General features: G+C 41.2%; 1 protein-coding gene and 1 long non-coding RNA gene across 3 annotated transcripts in view; one reads left to right on the top strand and one right to left on the bottom strand.

Moving 5' to 3' along the window:
- Window positions 1–1,434: 1,434 nt before the first annotated feature.
- LOC127385591 (uncharacterized) lies at window positions 1,435–3,851 on the bottom strand. The gene is made up of 2 exons (XR_007889708.1): window positions 3,751–3,851; window positions 1,435–3,529 (listed from the first exon to the last, which is right to left on the bottom strand). It is a non-coding gene; the product is annotated as an uncharacterized LOC127385591 (long non-coding RNA).
- Window positions 3,852–4,310: 459 nt separating this feature from the next.
- SPRED1 (sprouty related EVH1 domain containing 1) overlaps window positions 4,311–18,726 on the top strand; it is a 63,008-nt gene continuing 48,592 nt past the window's right edge. Inside the window, exon 1 of one of the 2 annotated variants that reach the window (XM_051621461.1) lies at window positions 4,311–5,102. In XM_051621461.1, the coding sequence (XP_051477421.1) occupies window positions 5,071–5,102 (32 nt within the window). In that variant the 5' untranslated portion in view covers window positions 4,311–5,070. The remainder of the gene's footprint in view (window positions 5,103–18,726) is intronic. The other variant, XM_051621463.1, reaches the window with a different exon arrangement.

The raw sequence follows: 18,726 nt of genomic DNA, 5'->3' as shown, positions 1-18,726 counted from the left end.
AACTTCCACTGATCCTATCACAGACTTTAAGAAGTGAATGCCATGCTGATCAGAAATATTCAACCTAACCCTCTAATGCATCTTCTGTATATAATTCTTCTGCCACAGACTCAGAGTCCTGCTACACTCCATTGCCACTCCTGATCACTTCTTTCATCAGAAACATTCACAGGCACACGTGGAACCATTTGCAAGAATGGCGAACAGGCGTATTGGGCCCTTGCTCTACATTCAGTAGTAGTGTATGAAAAATGCTTCAGTCCTGCTCGGTCAAGTAAACACAGTTTGTAACATCGAGCAGACTTCTGCCTCATCATAACTACTCCTGGTTAACTGAGCATTTTTAAGACTAGTGTCAGTCACAGAAAGACGGGTTCTGGATGCAGACATATGTGAAAATTACAAAAATACAGACATTCAGAATACAGATTATCATTTTGCTTACATAAATTTCTGCTTGTATGTTACATGGCTTCCTAATTATACACATTGCCTTCACTTTCCATTAGCACTGTCACCCCCTATTTCCCATTTAAAAAGGTCTCTGGAAGCGAGGCCAGGGAATATTTTTACTTTGAAGGTCCACAGCTATCAATATGTTATAGAGAAACAATGGCATTGACATCTAAATTATTTTTTGTAAAGTGCAACTACAGAAAGCATTGGATGTACAAAAATATCAAAAGTAACATAAAAAATTATAATTTTTATCACATTTGCCCCATTCAGCACTGAGCATATCTTGTTTTCAGGTAAGGAGTCATCCCTGTACCTACACCAAAAAGTGAATACACCTCAGCAGCTCTAGTGAAAAGTACTAGAAGCTTTCCTGTTCAAAGGTATCTTTTCCAGATCATACACAGGAAGCCCGCATTTCAGCTCAGGACACTTAAATTGTAAAGTCTGTAACAACAGAAAGCAAAGAGGCACAGAACATACGAAGAAAGATAAGACCTCAAAACATCTGGTGCTTGGGACTCAAAGTGGTCATTTGTCTAAGGTTTTCGAATGCCTAGCCCACTTCTGCTGTTTGCACAGGCAGGGATCACAAGTACTTCTGAAATAAACCATTTGCATTGAAAACACGTGACCACTTATTTCAGCTCCAAAAAACAAACGTGGAAAGCCTTGAAACCAACTGCTGCTCAGCAAAAGGACACCAATACTCCAGGATCGTGTTCTCCAATCTTTCCACCCTGGGTGGAGGTAAACAAACAGGATTACAGTACCAAGACACAGACAAGTGCAGATTTTCTGTCCCCTTTATGATATTGAGGTGAAAGGAGAGAAACTGCTTGCGAGACTTCTACTACACATACTGTAGCATCAGACTGCTCGCAGAAGTTGAAGAGCCGCTGCAAGTGAAGAAGTGATGAGTCCCTCTCTCCTGACCTCCTCTGCACAGGCAAATGAAAGTCACCGATGAGTCTCACATTTTCAGTTGACAACTGAACATACATTTAATTATTAATAAACACATTAATGAAAACCTGAAAGAGTCCTTAATGATTTCAAATTCTTTGTGGTATATTACAAAACAGTTCATTTTACTGAATTGCCATGATGAAAATAATTTTTACATTAAATATATTTAAGGAATTTTAAAAGAAAACCAACATCCAGATTAACGGTCTATCTTACCAAACGGTCTCTTCAAGTGCAGTGAATAGAGCTATACCACCATCTGACAAACTGAGCTAATTCTTTAACATTCTTGTACAAGATCATATTAATCCAATTATCTTAATTAAACCATTAGCTTACAGAATGTTAAATATTTCAGCTTTGAAACAAGTAGAAAATGAGAATTATACTAGAGGAAGTGTCATTATGTGCCAGCCACAAGACAGGAAGTTCTCTGAAAGGATTCTCATTGCTAAGTAGAATAATACCATGTCTCCAGTTGAGTTTCAAAAGACCTGAGCATTGTCCTATCAAATACTCAATTTGATTAATATGAACTCCAAAATTGTACAAAAATGGTTTGTAATGTATTTTTAGTATCTGGATGTGGTTGTGCCATGAATAACTGAACCACTTTGAGTGTACTCCTTTAGAAAAAAAGTATTTTACAAAACAATTGGAAATTTTCCTCTAAAATCCTCCCATAAGGAAGCGAGCTTTATTATTGTAGGTTTGACACGTGAGCTGCTTGAAACATGTTACAAGGCCTTTACCAGAGCGAGAGTGATAGTTTATTTTAATTGTTCCATTATTTTTATGGTAGAACTCTTTAAGAGACACATGGAATTTCAATTAATAAGAAATACTACAGCAAACATACTGTCTAGAAGCTAAATATTCCATTTCTTGCCTGCTATAGCAGATAAAAATAGATGTTTAAAATGCTTTAACCCCTCAAAACAAAAACCTGTCTGAAAATACATACGCTTTTTCGTCACTGCAAGATTTCCTCATAGCTTTCAATCACATAAAAAACATTTTCAAGAAAAATCTTTGGACATCATTAAGACCCATAGACAAACTGTACTTTTAACCTCAGGTGAAAAGGAAGAATTTTCTTAAAAAACACCCTTGATAAGCACACTACCATCCTGCTTCTGTGTATTCAAACAGATGATGCAAGTTTGTAGTCTGGCCTCTGATGACGTGAGACATTCCATGTTCCCTTGAAATGATGGAAATTCCTCCTGATTTCCCATGTTCCAGTATCTCCCTTCCTTGGGAAAAGCAACCAACTAACAGTAGTGTGGGAATTAGACTAGTTACTATTGCCAAGGGAGCTCACCCCATCTTCTTCAAACAGGAAGAGAGAACAGCTCACCACTGCGCCTGTGACATCACCAGAGTCAGGGGAAAAAAGTCCCAGTTACAGGAAAAAGCAAAATAGGATCAAAGTTGACAGAGAAGGCTCTTGCAAGAGCAGCTGTGAAAAACTGAGGAAGTACATGAGAAGCTGGGGATAATGAACATGCTTTGGGGAAGTGAAGTCTCTCACAGTAGCACCACAATATTTTAGTCCATAAATTTTTGACGAGATGTATCAGTTGGCAAGCAGGCATGGAAGGACTAGGCAAGAAGAAATCAAAATCCAACCGACAGACAAAATCACAATATAATCTTTTATTATAATCTCATTTACTTGACGGTCTGACTCGTGATTTTTGAGCCCTCGGGGTTTGCTGCACTGCTCCACTTTTCAATCAGATCGAGCAGCGCGTTTACTTTGTAAGTTCCTGAAAAGGGGTTTGGGTTCAGTCGCTGCTGCTTCTCGATTTCCCTGCTTGCTTGGACCCACGACAAAGGCTTCCATTTCGGGGTGCACTCAGAGAGAGAGGCCGAGCCGGGCTTTCACGCTCCCTCCCTGCCATCGCCCGCTCGGGACCGCTCCCAGGTTTGCAGAGCTCAGGCAGGCGTGACAGGCGGGCAGGCCCTTCAGAGGCCGCAGGTGAGCCCCGCCCGCACCCCCGGAGGCGCCGCGCTGCCGCCAGCCCCGCACGGCGCCGCTCACAACGGAGACCCCGGCTAACGTGACCGCGCTTCTCGGCTCGCCGGAACACACGCGGTCCTGCCGAACACGGAGGCGAGCGGCGACCCGTGAAGAAGGACACACCGGTGCCACGCAGGGTCCCGCCTCACCAGCCCCACTCCCCCGAGCCTGCCGCACACTTAAGCGGTTACATTCTCTCCGGCTTAAAAAACAGTAGGGAGAAACCGCAACGCAGCCCGCCGGCGGAGACGCCCGGACACAGGCCCGCCGGCGCCCGGCCCCCCCCCCCCCAGCTTTACCGCTGCCCGGGCAGGCGGGGCCCGCAGCAGGAGCCACGGCGCCCCGCGCGCGCTCCTGTCCCGCGCCCTCGGAGCAGGAAGGAGGGCGGCGGGGCAGCTCCCGTATCCCTCCGCGGCGCCGGGCGTGCGCGTGCGGCAGCCGCTCCTCGGGAAGCGCGCGAGGCAGCGCCGGAGAGGAGGGAACTACTTTCAGGAAACTCGGGGGCAGGGCAGGCGCCGGGCGCCGCGGGGAGGGCGGCGGACGCGGGGTCAAGGGAACTGCTTTCTTCCCCTCGCTCTTCCCTCCTCTCCCTCCTCCCTTTCCCCCGTGGTTATTTTGGATCAAGCTGTGGCGGCGGAAGGACCTTGAAGTCAACGCTTCCGCCCAGTTTTCCTGTGAGGAGGAGGAGGAGGCGGCGGAGGCGGCTGCGAGGAGCCGAGGCGGCGGCGGTCGCCAGTGGAGTTGCTGCCGGGGAGGGAGCGCTGCCGCTGAACTTCCCCGCGGGCTTTCTCCGTCCTCTCCCCCTCGTCCTGCGGCCGGGGGCTCCTCTCTCGCCCTGGTAGTTCCTCTCCCCCTCCCTCCCTGCTCCTCTCCTCGCACAAACAGCCGTGACGCATCCTCTCTCTCCTCTGTCCCCCCCTTCCCACCCCCAGGCTGGTTTAAAACGCCTCCCTCCCCCCGTCACCAGCCTTCTCCTTGGGGCCGGCTCGTTTTCCTTGCGCAGTGCTCGGCGTCGCTTTGGAGGGGGTGGGAGAGCCGAGCCGCTCTGCCTCGCCTTTCTCCCCCCACCCCGCGCCCGCCCCGGCCTGTGGCGGCTCCGGTGTCTGGAGGAATTTCTGCCGTCGCCTGCCCCGGCTGGGCGCGGGAGGCGGGCGGGCAGGCAGGGAGGCGGCCGAGCAGCAGCAGCAGCAGGAGGAGGAGGAGGGCAGCAGTGCAGACGGCTGCAGCGGGAGATGAGCTGCAGCGGGAGGACGGTGCGGTGCAGCTTTTTGCAGCGGGGAACCCTCTCTTGTCTCCACCAGTCTGTTCTCCATTAACTGGGGGCAGCTCAAGAGCAGAAGATCTGTGATTGCTGCTGCTGTTTCCACCACTATCTTCATCATCATCTCTAAAGACGGAGAAATACGCTCCAGCGCAGGACAACAGGATTTCGTGTTTCCAGGATAAATATCGCTACCCGCCCTCTTTCCCCCTCCTCCCTCAGTTCACAACGCTGCCCGTGCCCTGGCCGGGGAGGGCAGACCGGGGGGTAACAATGGTGAAGTTTCTGGTGAGTTCTGCCTGCGCCCTGGCTGCGTCGGTGCTGCTCCGTCTCCCTGTCGGATCGCGGTGAGGAGAAAATGAGCGAAGAGACGGCGACTTCTAACAACGAGTAAGCGGCCGTTCCCCCCTCTCCGCCCTGGCGCGGCGGCTCTCCCCTCCGCCCTGGGGTCGGGCTGGGGCCGGGGCTCGGCGCGTCCCCCGGCTCCGCGCCCCGCGGGGCGCCCCTGCCCGCGCACGTACGTGTCCCGGCCTCCCCCCTGCGCGTACTGCGTATTTCTGCTCGCTCTGGAAGCCCAGAAAGCTCCTTCTTTGTGAAGGAGCTTGGTTTAGAAGGGCTGCGAGCCAGCGGCCAGAGAAGCATGGTTTAGTTAAAGCCCAGTAGAAAACGGTGCAGGTAACGACGGTGCCTCGGAGGGGGAGGATGGGTTTTGAATGCCCAGAGAGATATTGCACGTACCACCTTTGATAATATCCCATTGCTTCTGGATATTTCACATGGAAACTAGTGTGTGGGAGCTTCATCCTGCAGGAAACTGCTCCTGAATTTTAATTGGATGAGTCAGTCAGTGTAAATACAGCTTAAACCTACCCTAAAGCCCTGGGTTTTTTTTTCCCTTTAATGAACACTTGGGACTTTTTTTTTTACTTTTTTTTTTTTTTTAAGAGGAAGGGTACAGTTCAAGGATCTCTTAATATTTTTAATGCGACTGGGTTGGAGGAAATCCAGAGGAGAGTGTGTGCGTGCGTGTGTGTGCGCTTGTATCCCCCTGCATGTAATCTGTCTTTGAAATGCGTTTTGGGTCGGAGGAGATAAATATTTGTCAGAACACATCCGAGTTCTTTATGGCATTGAAAATCGAATCTAAAGTATTTCGAAACTTTTCCTGCTATCGGGAAGTTTAAGGTTGATCGTTGCGGTCTCCGAGCTGTGGCGTTACGATTGGCGATGCCGGTCTGTGCTCGGGCTGGTTTTATGAATGATGCGGCGCCGGCCGCAGCCATGGCGCTGGGGAGGGAGGGGGCCGGGCGCCCATTGTACCGGCAGGTAGCGGCGGGCAGGGAGAGCGGCGGGCAGGGAGAGCGGCCGGCGGGGCTGACAGGGCGCGGACGGCTCCTCGTCCGCCTGGAAAGACGAGTTCCCCCTTTCCCTGCCTTTCCCCGAGCAAAGCCTTTGCACCTTCCCCTGCGCTCCCCCGAGCGCGACGCTGTGCTCCCCGAGGAGCGGAGCCCCGCGGGGCAGCGGGGCGCGGGGGTCGGTGCTGCCGGCCGCGGAGCGGGCCGGGCGGGAGACGCTGCGGCGCCCGCGGGGCCGGTAGCCGGGGCAGCCGCCATGTTTCTTTTTTTTTGTGAATCGCTCTCATTTGCATACCACAATCTTCATTCATAAAAAAAAAAAAAAAAACACCAAAAAAATATTGCTGCCTTCACCGCTGACCTGCGGCAAAACCTGCCCTGCAGAGTGCCTAACGCTGCTGCTGCTGTGCGAAGGACCAGCCTGCAGCCAGCGGCTGGCGGAGGAAGGTCTTCAGGACCTGCTGTATTAATATGTGCTGTTCGCTGCTTGTTGACACAGTTATGTGGGAAATATCAGCTCGGGGAGGTGCTGGGAGCACGTGATCTGCTCCATTCATAAAATACCTGGCTGTCCATTCACAGTGCAGTACAGTGTCTGCATTCAGCAGCCTCGCAGATCAGACCTCCATGAGAAGGGAGAGGCAGCCAGGCCGGCAGGTTTATCGGGGAGGGCAGCAGAAAGAGGGCTTACGGCTGCCAGCATGGGAAGTGGCTGTAAAGATGAGGGGTGAGGGGGGCTTGTGTGTTTTTATGGTTTGCGTTTGTTCTTTTTCTGTAAAGGACCATTAGTTCAGAGGTGCGTTTTCGCTGTACCATATAACGTAAAAGCAGGGAAGAGTTTTATTCAGAAAACGTTGAAATATATTCCCCTCCAGAAATACCGACTAAAAAATAAAATACTGAAAATCGAAATCATTATTATGGATGTGTTTTCAAGACAGTGTGCCAATCCATATTGGATAGTTTACATTTTATTGAACAATAGTGTCTTACATCTGCGAAATATTAACGTGGTGTAGAAGGAAGTCAGTCATACCTAATGAGATATCTGAAAATGCTGCCTGTGATAAAATACAGGTAACAATGAGGACAACTAAATTGATAGACAAAAATGAACTGCATTGCTGGTTTCTGTTCACATCGATAATTTTGTGGCAGCTTAGCTAATCGTCATTTCTCCTTAACCTATGCAGTGGCTGAGGAGACCTCTGAAATAGCAGAATAACAGATGTCCTTCTAATATGGCATAAACTGTTTAGAGGTCAGTGTATTAAGTTGGATTTTTAATATTTTTACATCTTTCAAAAAATGAAATCAAGTTCATCTTAGGGATGAGGGATCTCTGAAGCAGACAATGTATTTATTTGATGTAACTGTTCTGTGGTTGCCCATGTTAAAATGGTGACATTCATTGCTCATGAAAACAGTATTTCATTATCTTAACAAATTACACTAAGGTGATCCTTAATTATGCATTTTTGGAGTGGAGGAATCTTTGTTGGTGGTGCACCCTAAGAGAATACCTGATGTATTGCTAATCTTCACTTAAAATGAGAAAGGAAAGCTCACATACAGTATTTGGATTGAGTTAATTCAGTGTTCTTACAGAGCTAAATGTGTGTAACCTTACAAACAGTGCTTTTTTTAGTCAGATGATAGATTTATTTTTATTTTTTTTTACTTTGGTTATCAGAATAACAGAAGAAAAATATCTCTCTTCTTGGTTTCATTTGCCTTTTTTTTGACAGTACTTTTGGCGAGGCCAGAGCATCGTTCCTCTTTGGTTGATTTTGCACGTAGCACAATTGTGTCACTTTAAAAGACTGGGGAATATGATTGATACTCCAAATAAACCATTACAGAAATCATCGTGTACTTAAAATTCACTGTGTTTAATTTTATCACTATAATTGATGACATCAATGGCCTTGAATTCATTAACAAATCTCTGGGCATATAAGGGCGAATACGGGTACTTTGCAATGCATTTCGTGCCATTGTGGCTACTGGGAATATTCTGGTAACTGAGCACTATTCTTTGTTTAGAAAACTTCATTTTATGGAGTAAAATATAAATATTTGTGGTGTCTAGAGTTTGACCTTAGTTAATAATGTTAAATTCTCAGCAGTGCTGGGAAAGATTAATTAAAAAGCTGCACTGAGCAATACTGAGTTTCTTGTCAGTCATGAGCATATGGAAGGTAGCAGTATAAAATTCTGTTTGCCACAGATAAATCCGTGTTTGTGATTTTTACGTTGTTCTTTTAATGATATTACTGTCTTTGTCTGATCGGTATTAGTTAAATGGGAGCATTTCTATACCTTCAGTTTTTTCCCCCCCCCCCCCCCCCCCTCAGTGGTGATTTGCAGTCAATGTGGTCAGCATGAACACAGTGTGGTGTTCACAAATACTATCATTTTTTAAATTAAGCAATTTAGTAGGATTTGTGGACTCATGGGTCAATTTGCTGTTTATGCAACTTAACATAATAATGTCAAAGCAGGCAGGTCAGCAATTCCTGTTTTGGTGGCAGATTTTATTGCTGCCTAGAAATGCTACTGAATTTTAGTGTTAGCTAAAACAGAATAATTGTTACGTTATGTAGTCCCCATTCAGTAGGGATGAATGATGACAGACTTAAGATGGAGTCTGAGTTGCTGCTACTGGGAAGTAGGAGCAATGCTTTATTGGCTTGTTTACTTTGCTCTGTATTGCAGGTGGCCTCCTTCTTTTTCAGGGAATGGTTGTGCTCTTGAATTATATGCAGACTTGTTTTTACATAATGTATCTTTACGGATTCAGTGTGTCATATGCTTATTCTTTTTCTACATAAATATAGGTAATCTTAGACTTTATTTCCTAGATAATTAAAGAGATTATAAATTAAGGAAACATAGAGTGTATACTAATGCTGTGTGTTTAACAGACCCTGGATTATGATGTTAATACGGTTTGAAAAAGCTGAACTGATTTTTTAAAATATAATATATGCTACATCCAAGTCTTCCTTCAGTATTTATGAGAATACTGTTTATACTTAATTCATGCTCCAGAACTCCTTGTACTACAAGCACAGATACTGAAAGATGAAGATTAAATCATATTATAGAAAGTAAAGCCAACTAGTTTGGGTTCTTAGTTCTGGGAGGATTTTAACACTTCAGCAGGCTAATTTTGTAGACTTTGGAATATAGAATTTGAACTTCTTCATCCCTTAATGTAAGGAATTTGTAAAAAGTTGATTTTTTTAAATATTTTTTTTAAGGAAAGCAGCCTCTAAACCAGTTGATTATATGAATCATTACAATTCTGATATATTTTATTTTGGGAAGCTTCTCCAGTCATATGAACTACTACTTGCTGCCTCTTAGGCTTTGTGTTATGTGACACTATTTTGAAGATGAAAGTGAATTTGCATGTTATGTAATCTGGGAGTCAGGGGTTTTTTGTTTATTATTTGTTGGGGTTTTTTAAACAAAAAAAATAAAAGGTCCATCTTAGCAGTAACCCTTGATTACTGTGGTATTGGAGAAAAATGTTTTCTGGATGTTTCAGTCTAACTGGAGCCAGGGATAATATTTCAATTAAAAAATTAGTGTTTTCTTTGTTTTTTCATTTAAAATGTAGTATACTTGAAGTGTTAAAGTGGCAATGAGGACATCATTGTGTGTTTCAAAAATAGAGACATTTCTTGAAAGCAGTATATCTCAACAGAACTGGATTCACAGGATGAAAATTGAGGGAATTATTAATGAATTTTAGGCTAAACACTGGCGTTTTTGGTTGCTGTTAACCCATTTTTGTGTGTATCTGGAGAAATAGTATACATTGGTGGTGGTTTGGTGGGATATGACAAAAAACAGAAACAAAAAATACTTTTCAGAGTATTGACACAAGTTTAAAAGGGAGACAAAGGAAATACTTTTGTCTTTTTTGGTTTTTGCTCCCCGATTCAAAAAAAAGTAACCATGACACAGCATACAGTGTATACTGTCTTAAATGGTAGTGTTCTAATGTTTAACTGTCTATTTTCTCTCTCTTCCTGTTTATTGATTTGAACATGTTGCAGTTTCTTTAAAGGAACTGGAAGGATGGCTGGGAGTTGCCATGTTGCTGAGGATCCCTGTTTCTTTATGGAGATATTAGAAAGGAACTGTCTTTGTCTTTTTCCTCTCAGTTCTAATGTGCAACAATGTTTAAGCAAGCAAATTTTAACTGGTACAGTTTGCACACTTACTGAATGGCTGGAATTGGTTGTAAACATAAATTAAATAGTCCCTGAAAACATAAAATTTGGTTCTCCTTTCTCTCCCTTGAAAATACTCATTCTGCTTTCTGAAAGCACTTCTAGTTGTGAAGCAGTTATTTAATTTTTTGGCAACTAATGTGGTACAAATATTTCAAATTAGAATTTAATAAGTTGTAAATACATTAGCAACATTTTTTAATACTTCCTAACACTTTGTTAGGTGTATCCTCTAACCAGTCTTGGTATTCAGCAGAAATAATCTTCTGCGATGCTTGTTTTGAGGGAACGAAGGGGACTGGATGCTTTTCTGGTATGCTGTATTGACATATATTTCTAGACTTAAAACAATAGCAATACATTTGTTGCACTTACTTTTCCTGTACTCGCAAGAGAAGATTTATTTTATTTTATTTTATTTTGGTAGTGCTTAGGCTATGATCTAGTAAAATCTGTTGGCTGGCATTACTCCTGTGGTTTTTCTCAGTCTCAAAGACTATGGTGGTACTGAACAGCAGCTTCTTGTAGGAAGTATGCAGACATTTTAGGTGCATGTGTTTTCACATCCTTTCAAGCTTATCTTTTGCATAATGTTAATGCTGGTATCTTTGATATCAGTTTGTTAAAATAATATGTATTCATTTATTATATTCAGTATTTTATGTTTACTGGTTTTCTCCTGTGTGTGACAATAAAATAATAAAAAAAAAAAATCAAATGACTAACAAATCTTTAGGTATGCTAAGGAACAGAAGATGTGCATTTAAGTGCTTTGAGTACTATAATTGGTTATAAATGTGGCTCCAATTAAATAACAAGTGACTTGCCACACACAGTGGCAGGCCCTGATCCCAATGCTCCAAATAAGGAGGGGAAAATAAATAATACTAATAAAACAGTCCCAATATAATGATAATAAACACATCTATATATGCAAGGAGATCACAAGTATTTTTTTTCTCTAAGAACTCACTGTCATGTGACAGTAAATGCTTCAATTCAAACAGGGAAAATAGGCCATAGAAACTGTAGCAGTTACTGTGCTCCATTCTGCATTGCTGTCTGGTACCAAACTTCCATTCAGAAGAAAATATTTTTCACATGTATGTTACACAAGAGTTCCGCAAACGTGTACTGTTGAAGCATGTAAGCCATCTTAAAAAGGAGGTGTTAAAATTCCACAACCCCCCCCCCCTTTTTTTTTCCCCTTAGATGTATTCACTGTTGTGTTTGAAAATTTTGACTACTGCTATGTGTAATATTTTAGGTAGGTGAGGAAGTCTTATAATCCATCCTTCTGCTATGGCACATCAAGCACTCACCTGTTCCGAACCCCTAAAGAAATTCTGTAAGCTGATGTTTGACTTGAATGGTTTGTGAGACCTGATGTTGTTAACGTCTATGGAAGAGGTGTCTTGTTTATTTAAAAAGAAATTCCAGAAAAACAGTACCAACAGTACCAAATACATAGGTCTTCCCAAAAATGATCTGACAACTGATGACAGCTACCCTTTTTCTTTGACTTGTACTGACGAGTTGCAGCACTAACTGAAGTTGGTCAAAGCCAAAATGAAACTGATTTGTTTCAGTTTTAGTAAAGCCAAATGGTGCAAACAAACAAGTGTAGCAAGAAAAAAGTATCAAGAATTTCACTAGTAAAGCATGTAATTACTGAAAACTAGTGTCAGTTTTAATAAAAATTGTTACTGATACTGACTGCCTTCCACAAATAAACCTAGAATTGGTTAACATATAACTCTCAGTGAGGATTCCTGCCTGAGTTGTTTTTTTTTCTTTCAGAAATTGTTCAGAACTGTTTTGGTGAAGTAGTATAAACCTCAAGGACAGAAGTAATTTCTCTCTTTTTAACCTTTTGAAAGGATTAAATAAGGGTAGTGAAAGGAGGAACTGCAGAACTTGATCTGATTTAGGAATTTTTATGTAGCTTCCTAGAAATGTTTCAGCCTCTCAGCTGTGAAGAAGTACTCTGTGCCCTAGGTATTTCTTACTATGCATGGCATGCATACTCTGGATACCCGTACAGCATGCCTTAATATGTTGAGCCTTGAACTGGGACACACGTGAAGGGTGTAAAGAAACTAACTCAGGATTTAAGTTGAGGCCTCTGCATTTAAAATAGGAAAGTCTGGGTTGTTTTTTGTTATTTGTTTCTTTTTTAGTCTACCTAAGTAACTGACTTTATGTACCAAACCAATATGTTTTAAGACATTAGTTACTGTTGCTAGCCATTGGTCTTTGGTCCCTCTAGGACCAAGACTAAACTGGAAGTTCCTAGTAGGGTGGACTTAGGATAGGTATGTCTGTACCTTCTCCAGGGGGTAATTTTTGTATCTCATTTAAGTTCTACTTGTAGTTCAAGTGCTACTGGTCTGTGCTAATTATGTTATGCCAAAAAAGTAAATAAATTGGGGGTTGCTGTCTCTTACTTTAATTTTACTAGATTTTAAGAAAAAAAAAAATGAAGTTATGTTTGCCTGTAATAAGGTACATAATAAGTGTACGAGGGGCATACAAAGTTGCAAAATTCAAAGCTTGAGAATTTTCAAGCTTGTGAACTGAGATTGTGCAAATATAATCCATGTGCCATGGGGGAATGAATTTGCATGAATTTTGATAATGAGACAGAGCCAGGAATATAATCAGATTGCATGTATTCTGCTCTCAAACCTTCAATACTAGGAAATACCCATTTTCTTTCACTGGGGGGGCCCTTGCCTTGTTTGCTTCTCATCCTGTGCCAGAGAGGACAGCACCTTCTGATTGCACACAGGTGGTGGTATGTAGTTGAAGACTGCATCTTAATAAGCCTTAAAGTTCTAGAAATACTAATAGCGAAAATTAAAACAATGTTCTAACAAGTTTGTTAGGGTTTTGTTTGTTTAAGTGGTTTAATCTGGTTTTGGTCTTGAATCTTCAGATTTTAACTGTGGGAGTATTTCAGATGTTGGTAATATTGCTGTAATTCTACTCAGACTTTTAATGTGCCGTTTCTTATATTCTTTCTGCTAGCGCCATTTTCTTAATCCTTACCAAAATTCAAGGGTTTGGTTTGAGTTTTTTTCCTCTAATATGAGAAGTGTCTCTAGTGTGGTATGAGAAGATGAGGGAATAACACATTTGTTATGTTGAACTTGCTTTAAATTTGGCTTTTTTAAGGTGATAATGGTGTCTGTTAGGAGAAGTCATGCTGCTATAGGGTATGTGCATCTGGCATGCTAGTAGGCACTGGTGTATGCTACAGGTATAGTCTCCTGCTTCAGGCATGGAAGTGCCAAGTACTTGCAGTTCTCATTGAAATCAAAATGCCAGTTGCTTGGCATTTCTCAATCAGTATTTTTTTTTTCTAATTGGATCTTTTTTCCTATTTATGTTTTTATGATTGGTAGGTAAAGTGTATGGTTATTAATGTTTTTTACGATATTCTCTTCTGTGGTTCCCAAAGAAGTTAGTGTATCTCAAATCGGGCTGTTAATACACATCTGGTTTTATGCATAAAGGCCCATAATTGTCCTGACTGAGTCTTGCTTCATCTTTGACTTCTTTCTGCCTCTACAAAACTTTTTGATGGATGCGTAACCACTGCTTTAACAGTCCTGTGATGATCTCTGGCACAGTACTTTCATGCTTTCTCTATTTGTACTGAAGAAGTCTAGCTTAATAAATCTTATATTGTCTTAGCTGTATTCAGCTTGACACATCCACTAGAAGAGCCCCCATATGCACCTTAAAATGTACGTGCTTTGTTACTATGGTGATGGAACAGAATCGTGCATGTTAACAACCCCGAGTTAGGTAATGGAGATTTGCAGAAATCAGTTAAGCATTTGCCTGGGGCACTGAAAATTGAGTCTGTGACCATACCTCCACCCTGGCCTCTTGGCTATAGTCCTCTTGTTACGGGATTAGAAGCTTCTCAGTTTTTAGGTTGTTTGGGAGGTGAAGAGGAATGTTTGGAAATGTTTCCAGAAGGAGTTGAAGTAGCATTGCCTTATCATGTTCTTTTAAGCATTTTACGGGTGTTCTGCACAGTGTTACGGAGATGCTTGTGCAAGCATATTGTATGTTTGTCACTGGTACCAGACCAGTTTTGTTTTTCTTTGAACACCCTAAGTTGACAGTGCAGGAATTTACTGTCTTTCATTTCTCTGTTACAGCTGCCTGCAAAGGGGGAATATGTCCACATTCATTCCCTTCAAGCAGCATGAGCTCTTCTTCATCTAGTACTTGAATCTGGATGAAGAACAGGTCAACTCAAGGAAGCTATTCAAGAATAAGAAATGAAGTTGGAAAGCTATAGTTGAGTATAGTATAATTTCCTAAAATTTCCTAAATTTCCTAAAAAACAGCTAAAATAACAGATCTGGTATATTTCCAGTTACTCCACATGTCTAAGCCATACATTTTTTATTTTGTTTCAGAAAAGTAGATCTACTTCAGAAAGATTTGGTCACAAATGTCAAAAAAGTAGCATTTTCTATAATGGAAAAGTCGCTCAGCATTTATTTTCAACATTTCTGGATTGTCTTTTTCTTTCACTGCTGAAAGAAGGATGAACTCGTAGCCTGTGGGAAGCATTCTGTCTTTCTACAGGAAAAACATTTTTATTAGGGTTATGTTTTTGTTGTTCCAGAGTGGCAAAAACCAGGCTTCTTGCTATCACTGCTCAATGATAAAACCTTGGTATTAAGACCTCTGAGCATGCTCAGTGGGCCAGTCAAAATGTCTCAGAGAGACACTAACCAGTGTCTTATTTTCTGGAGAAGCATTTCAAGATAAGCTAGATGAGAACATAAGTACAGAGAAATGCTCAGAAAAGTGCTTCCTTAAATGCTAAAAACAACCCAAAACCTAAAAGAATGGGTCTTTCTAAATGTGAACATACTTCAAAACACAGAAAAATATGCCACTTTCAGCAGTAAAACAAACAAACAAACCACAAACCCACAAACAGCAGTAACTAATGCAAGAAAAGTTCAGTTTTGAAAAGGTGGAGCAGAGAAGAAAAGAAAGGGAAGAACCTGAAAAGCTCCTCTAATTAGACGACTTAAGCATATCAGTTTTCCCCTGTTAACCACAACTTACTCCGGAAGGAGGATAATAAAAGCCCTCCCCCCTAGGAAACTACACTGTACTCAACTATAGCTTTCCAACTTCATTTCTTATTCTTGAATAGCTTCCTTGAGTTGACCTGTTCTTCATCCAGATTCAAGTACTAGATGAAGAAGAGCTCATGCTGCTTGAAGGGAATGAATGTGGACATATTCCCCCTTTGCAGGCAGCTGTAACAGAGAAATGAAAGATAGTAAATTCCTGCACTGTCAACTTAGGGTGTTCAAAGAAAAACAAAACTGGTCTGGTACCAGTGACAAACATACAATATGCTTGCACAAGCATCTCCGTAACACTGTGCAGAACACCCGTAAAATGCTTAAAAGAACATGATAAGGCAACGCTACTTCAACTTCTGGAAACATTTCCAAACATTCCTCTTCACCTCCCAAACAACCTAAAAACTGAGAAGCTTCTAATCCCGTAACAAGAGGACTATAGCCAAGAGGCCAGGGTGGAGGTATGGTCACAGACTCAATTTTCAGTGCCCTAGGCAAATGCTTAAGTGATTTCTGCAAAATCTCCCATTACCTAACTCAGGGTTGTTAACAAATCTGTTATTTTAGCTGTTTTTTTTAGGACTGAGCAGCTACTGGGAGGTAGATGATTGGCTTTTTTATTTGACAAATCTGTGCTGTGTGAGCTTCATCCCCACAACTGAAGCTCAATAGATGAAGTAAAAGCTTTAAGTTAGCTTTAAGGTCCTTGTGTTCTTTCAAATAAGGCATGATGTTCCAAATCTCTGTCATGTGTTTCAGGAAAAGATCATTTCAGTAGGGAAGGTGCAGGAGGTAAATGAACTAACTTTGACATGTCACTTCTCAAGGGCAAGAGTAATTTTGGCCAACTTTCACAGTTTGTTTCCAAGGCGATTACAATCAGTGCGTAAATCAGAGTATCCTACCGTAGAAAGGATTGGCTTTCTACATTTTTTTCTTGCTTATCTTATTTACGGTTAGGTAAATACTGGTGGAGAAAGCATAACTGTCATTTCCCAGTTACATAAGTAATATCTATGATCTAGGGTGTATTTGGTGAGAGGGGATTTTTTGCAGTCTTGGTACTCCTTGTCTGAGGTAAATATTCCTTATTTTGTCTGTATAATGAAATGCTATATTTGATTCCTGAGAAAGGTAGTCTTTAACAGTTAAACTGAAAGATGCTGTTCAAGCTTTTACCATTAACCAAGAAAATCAGTTTAGTTATATGATGTTTTCATTAGGATACTACTTCTGTTTTCTCTATTTACTCTGGAAAACAGTGTTCTCCAAAGGACTATTTTTGCTTTCCTTCACAGTGAGTTCTTATTATAGCTCAGCAAATAATTTTGTCAGGAATTGGTTCTGTTTGACTTTGGAATATGTCCTTTGGCAATAATAATGCCAACAATGGTCAAAACAGGAAGTTCTTTTGGTCTAACACTTTCTTTGTGTATTATTCCAGTAGATCACAAGAATCTCAGATTGATATTTCTCAAGGTTTAAATATCTGTGTAGTATTGTATGCTTTTAAAGAGATGATAATCAGAAATTGCTCTGACAGCAGACGTAGGGAGGGTTATGTATTACTTCTGTCTATCACAGAACTACAGAATGTTGGAGGTTGGAAGAGACCTTTGGAGCTCATGTAGTCCAAGTTTGTTTTTTCCTAATGATAAAACTTCATTCATAGGATTTTCATTCATCTTCAGAATCTTGAGCTCCGTTACGTACCATTTCCTTCACGAAGGACAATGTTTTGTGTGTGGTTTATTAATTTCAATATGTATCCTTGCTTGCAACAGCAGTTGCCCAGTCTGGTAGTTGAGGCTGCTACCAGTGAGGTCACAAGATTCATAGGAATTAAGTTTAATTCAGTATTAATTATAGTATTTGGGATTGCATTATATTGTTTGTCTGCAGCTCTGAAGGTTTGAAAGTTGATGTTCCTCTGCAAAACTGCAGAAAAGGGTGATCACAAACAAATCTTCATAATTCTGTGGGTGTTTTTAAGAGATACAAATCTGAACATCTTTTTAAATGCCCTCTCGCCTGAATGGTATGAAGTTTTGTAGTGGTATAACTGGTATGTGCTATTGGTTGTTTAATGGCTTTTGATAGACTATATAATTTGAAATACTTAACTCTTGAGAATGGGTTTGGATTTTGGGTGGGTTTTTTATTTGTTGGTGGTTTTTTTTTTTCCAAATCCCTTCTGTCAACCAGTGAAGGATTTCAGTATTTCAGAATAATCTAAAGTTGTGTAAATACGCAAGCCATTTAAAATAGAAATAAAAAGAATGCCATTAATGCCCTGTGTTTTACCAACACTGACAAATCCAGTTTCACTAAATAGCACTGGTACTGTCGTTTTAACCCATAAAATAACTGTTTCTAGATAGTTAATAGCCACCTCTTAAAACATCTAAGGCAAATTGGAAGTGGAGATCAGTTAATAAAGGAGAGTAGGAGTAGTTTTATTTAAAATCTGCTGATGTTAGCTATTCACTTGTTTGCTTTTTAGTGGTAAAGCAGATCTGTGGTTTGAAATGGTTTGGGGAAGTTTTTTGACAATGTGGATGATGGTTCAGAACTTCTTGAAAATTAAAAAGAGGCCAACTACAGTTTCTGCTTTCTGGGAGATGGAGAATTTCATTCTGAAGGTGTTGAAGAAACTTGATAACTGAGATATTGAAGATATTCTGAGATGCAATTAATATCTGAACAAAATGTTCAAGGATGTCACAAAATAATAATTTAATACTGTATTTTATTATCTTGAGATGCTAATGCTGATATTCCCTTGAGGTATTAATGCTTTACATAAAAACATAAGAATTGCCATAAAGGATTTGGCAAAGATTACTTTGCCACTTGTTATACTTAGTTAAATTCCATATGAATCTATTTCCTCATCAGCAAGTTTTTACCTGAAATATGCTATTTTTTTTCTTGATTCTTTGGTAGAAAACTTCAGCTTGTGGTTGTTTGGTTAGACCTCATTTTACTTTAGCAGCAATTTAGTTTTGGATGGCTTATCGGTTCTTAAAACAAGTGTTGTGTTTTCAGGCATCCAGACATTGAAGCAAACTGATATTGCTATGCTAGATTATTCAGTTCTAATCTTTTGGTGTAGCTTGCTCTTTAAGTTTGCATGTTAGGACTTTAAACTAGTCTTAGTATCTACATTCAGAGCATTTTGTACTGCATATTTCTTTTCTTGCAGTGGTTTGTCTCACAAGAACCATGTGAATAAGGAGATGAAATGGTAAGCATGATGTTTTAGGGGAAAAAAAGGGAACAA

This window comes from Apus apus, chromosome 5 (genome assembly GCF_020740795.1).
Source record: "Apus apus isolate bApuApu2 chromosome 5, bApuApu2.pri.cur, whole genome shotgun sequence".
Lineage (NCBI taxonomy): Eukaryota > Metazoa > Chordata > Aves > Apodiformes > Apodidae > Apus > Apus apus.
Note: the sequence above shows the minus strand (reverse complement) of the source record. Positions and strands in the feature narration are given on the sequence as shown.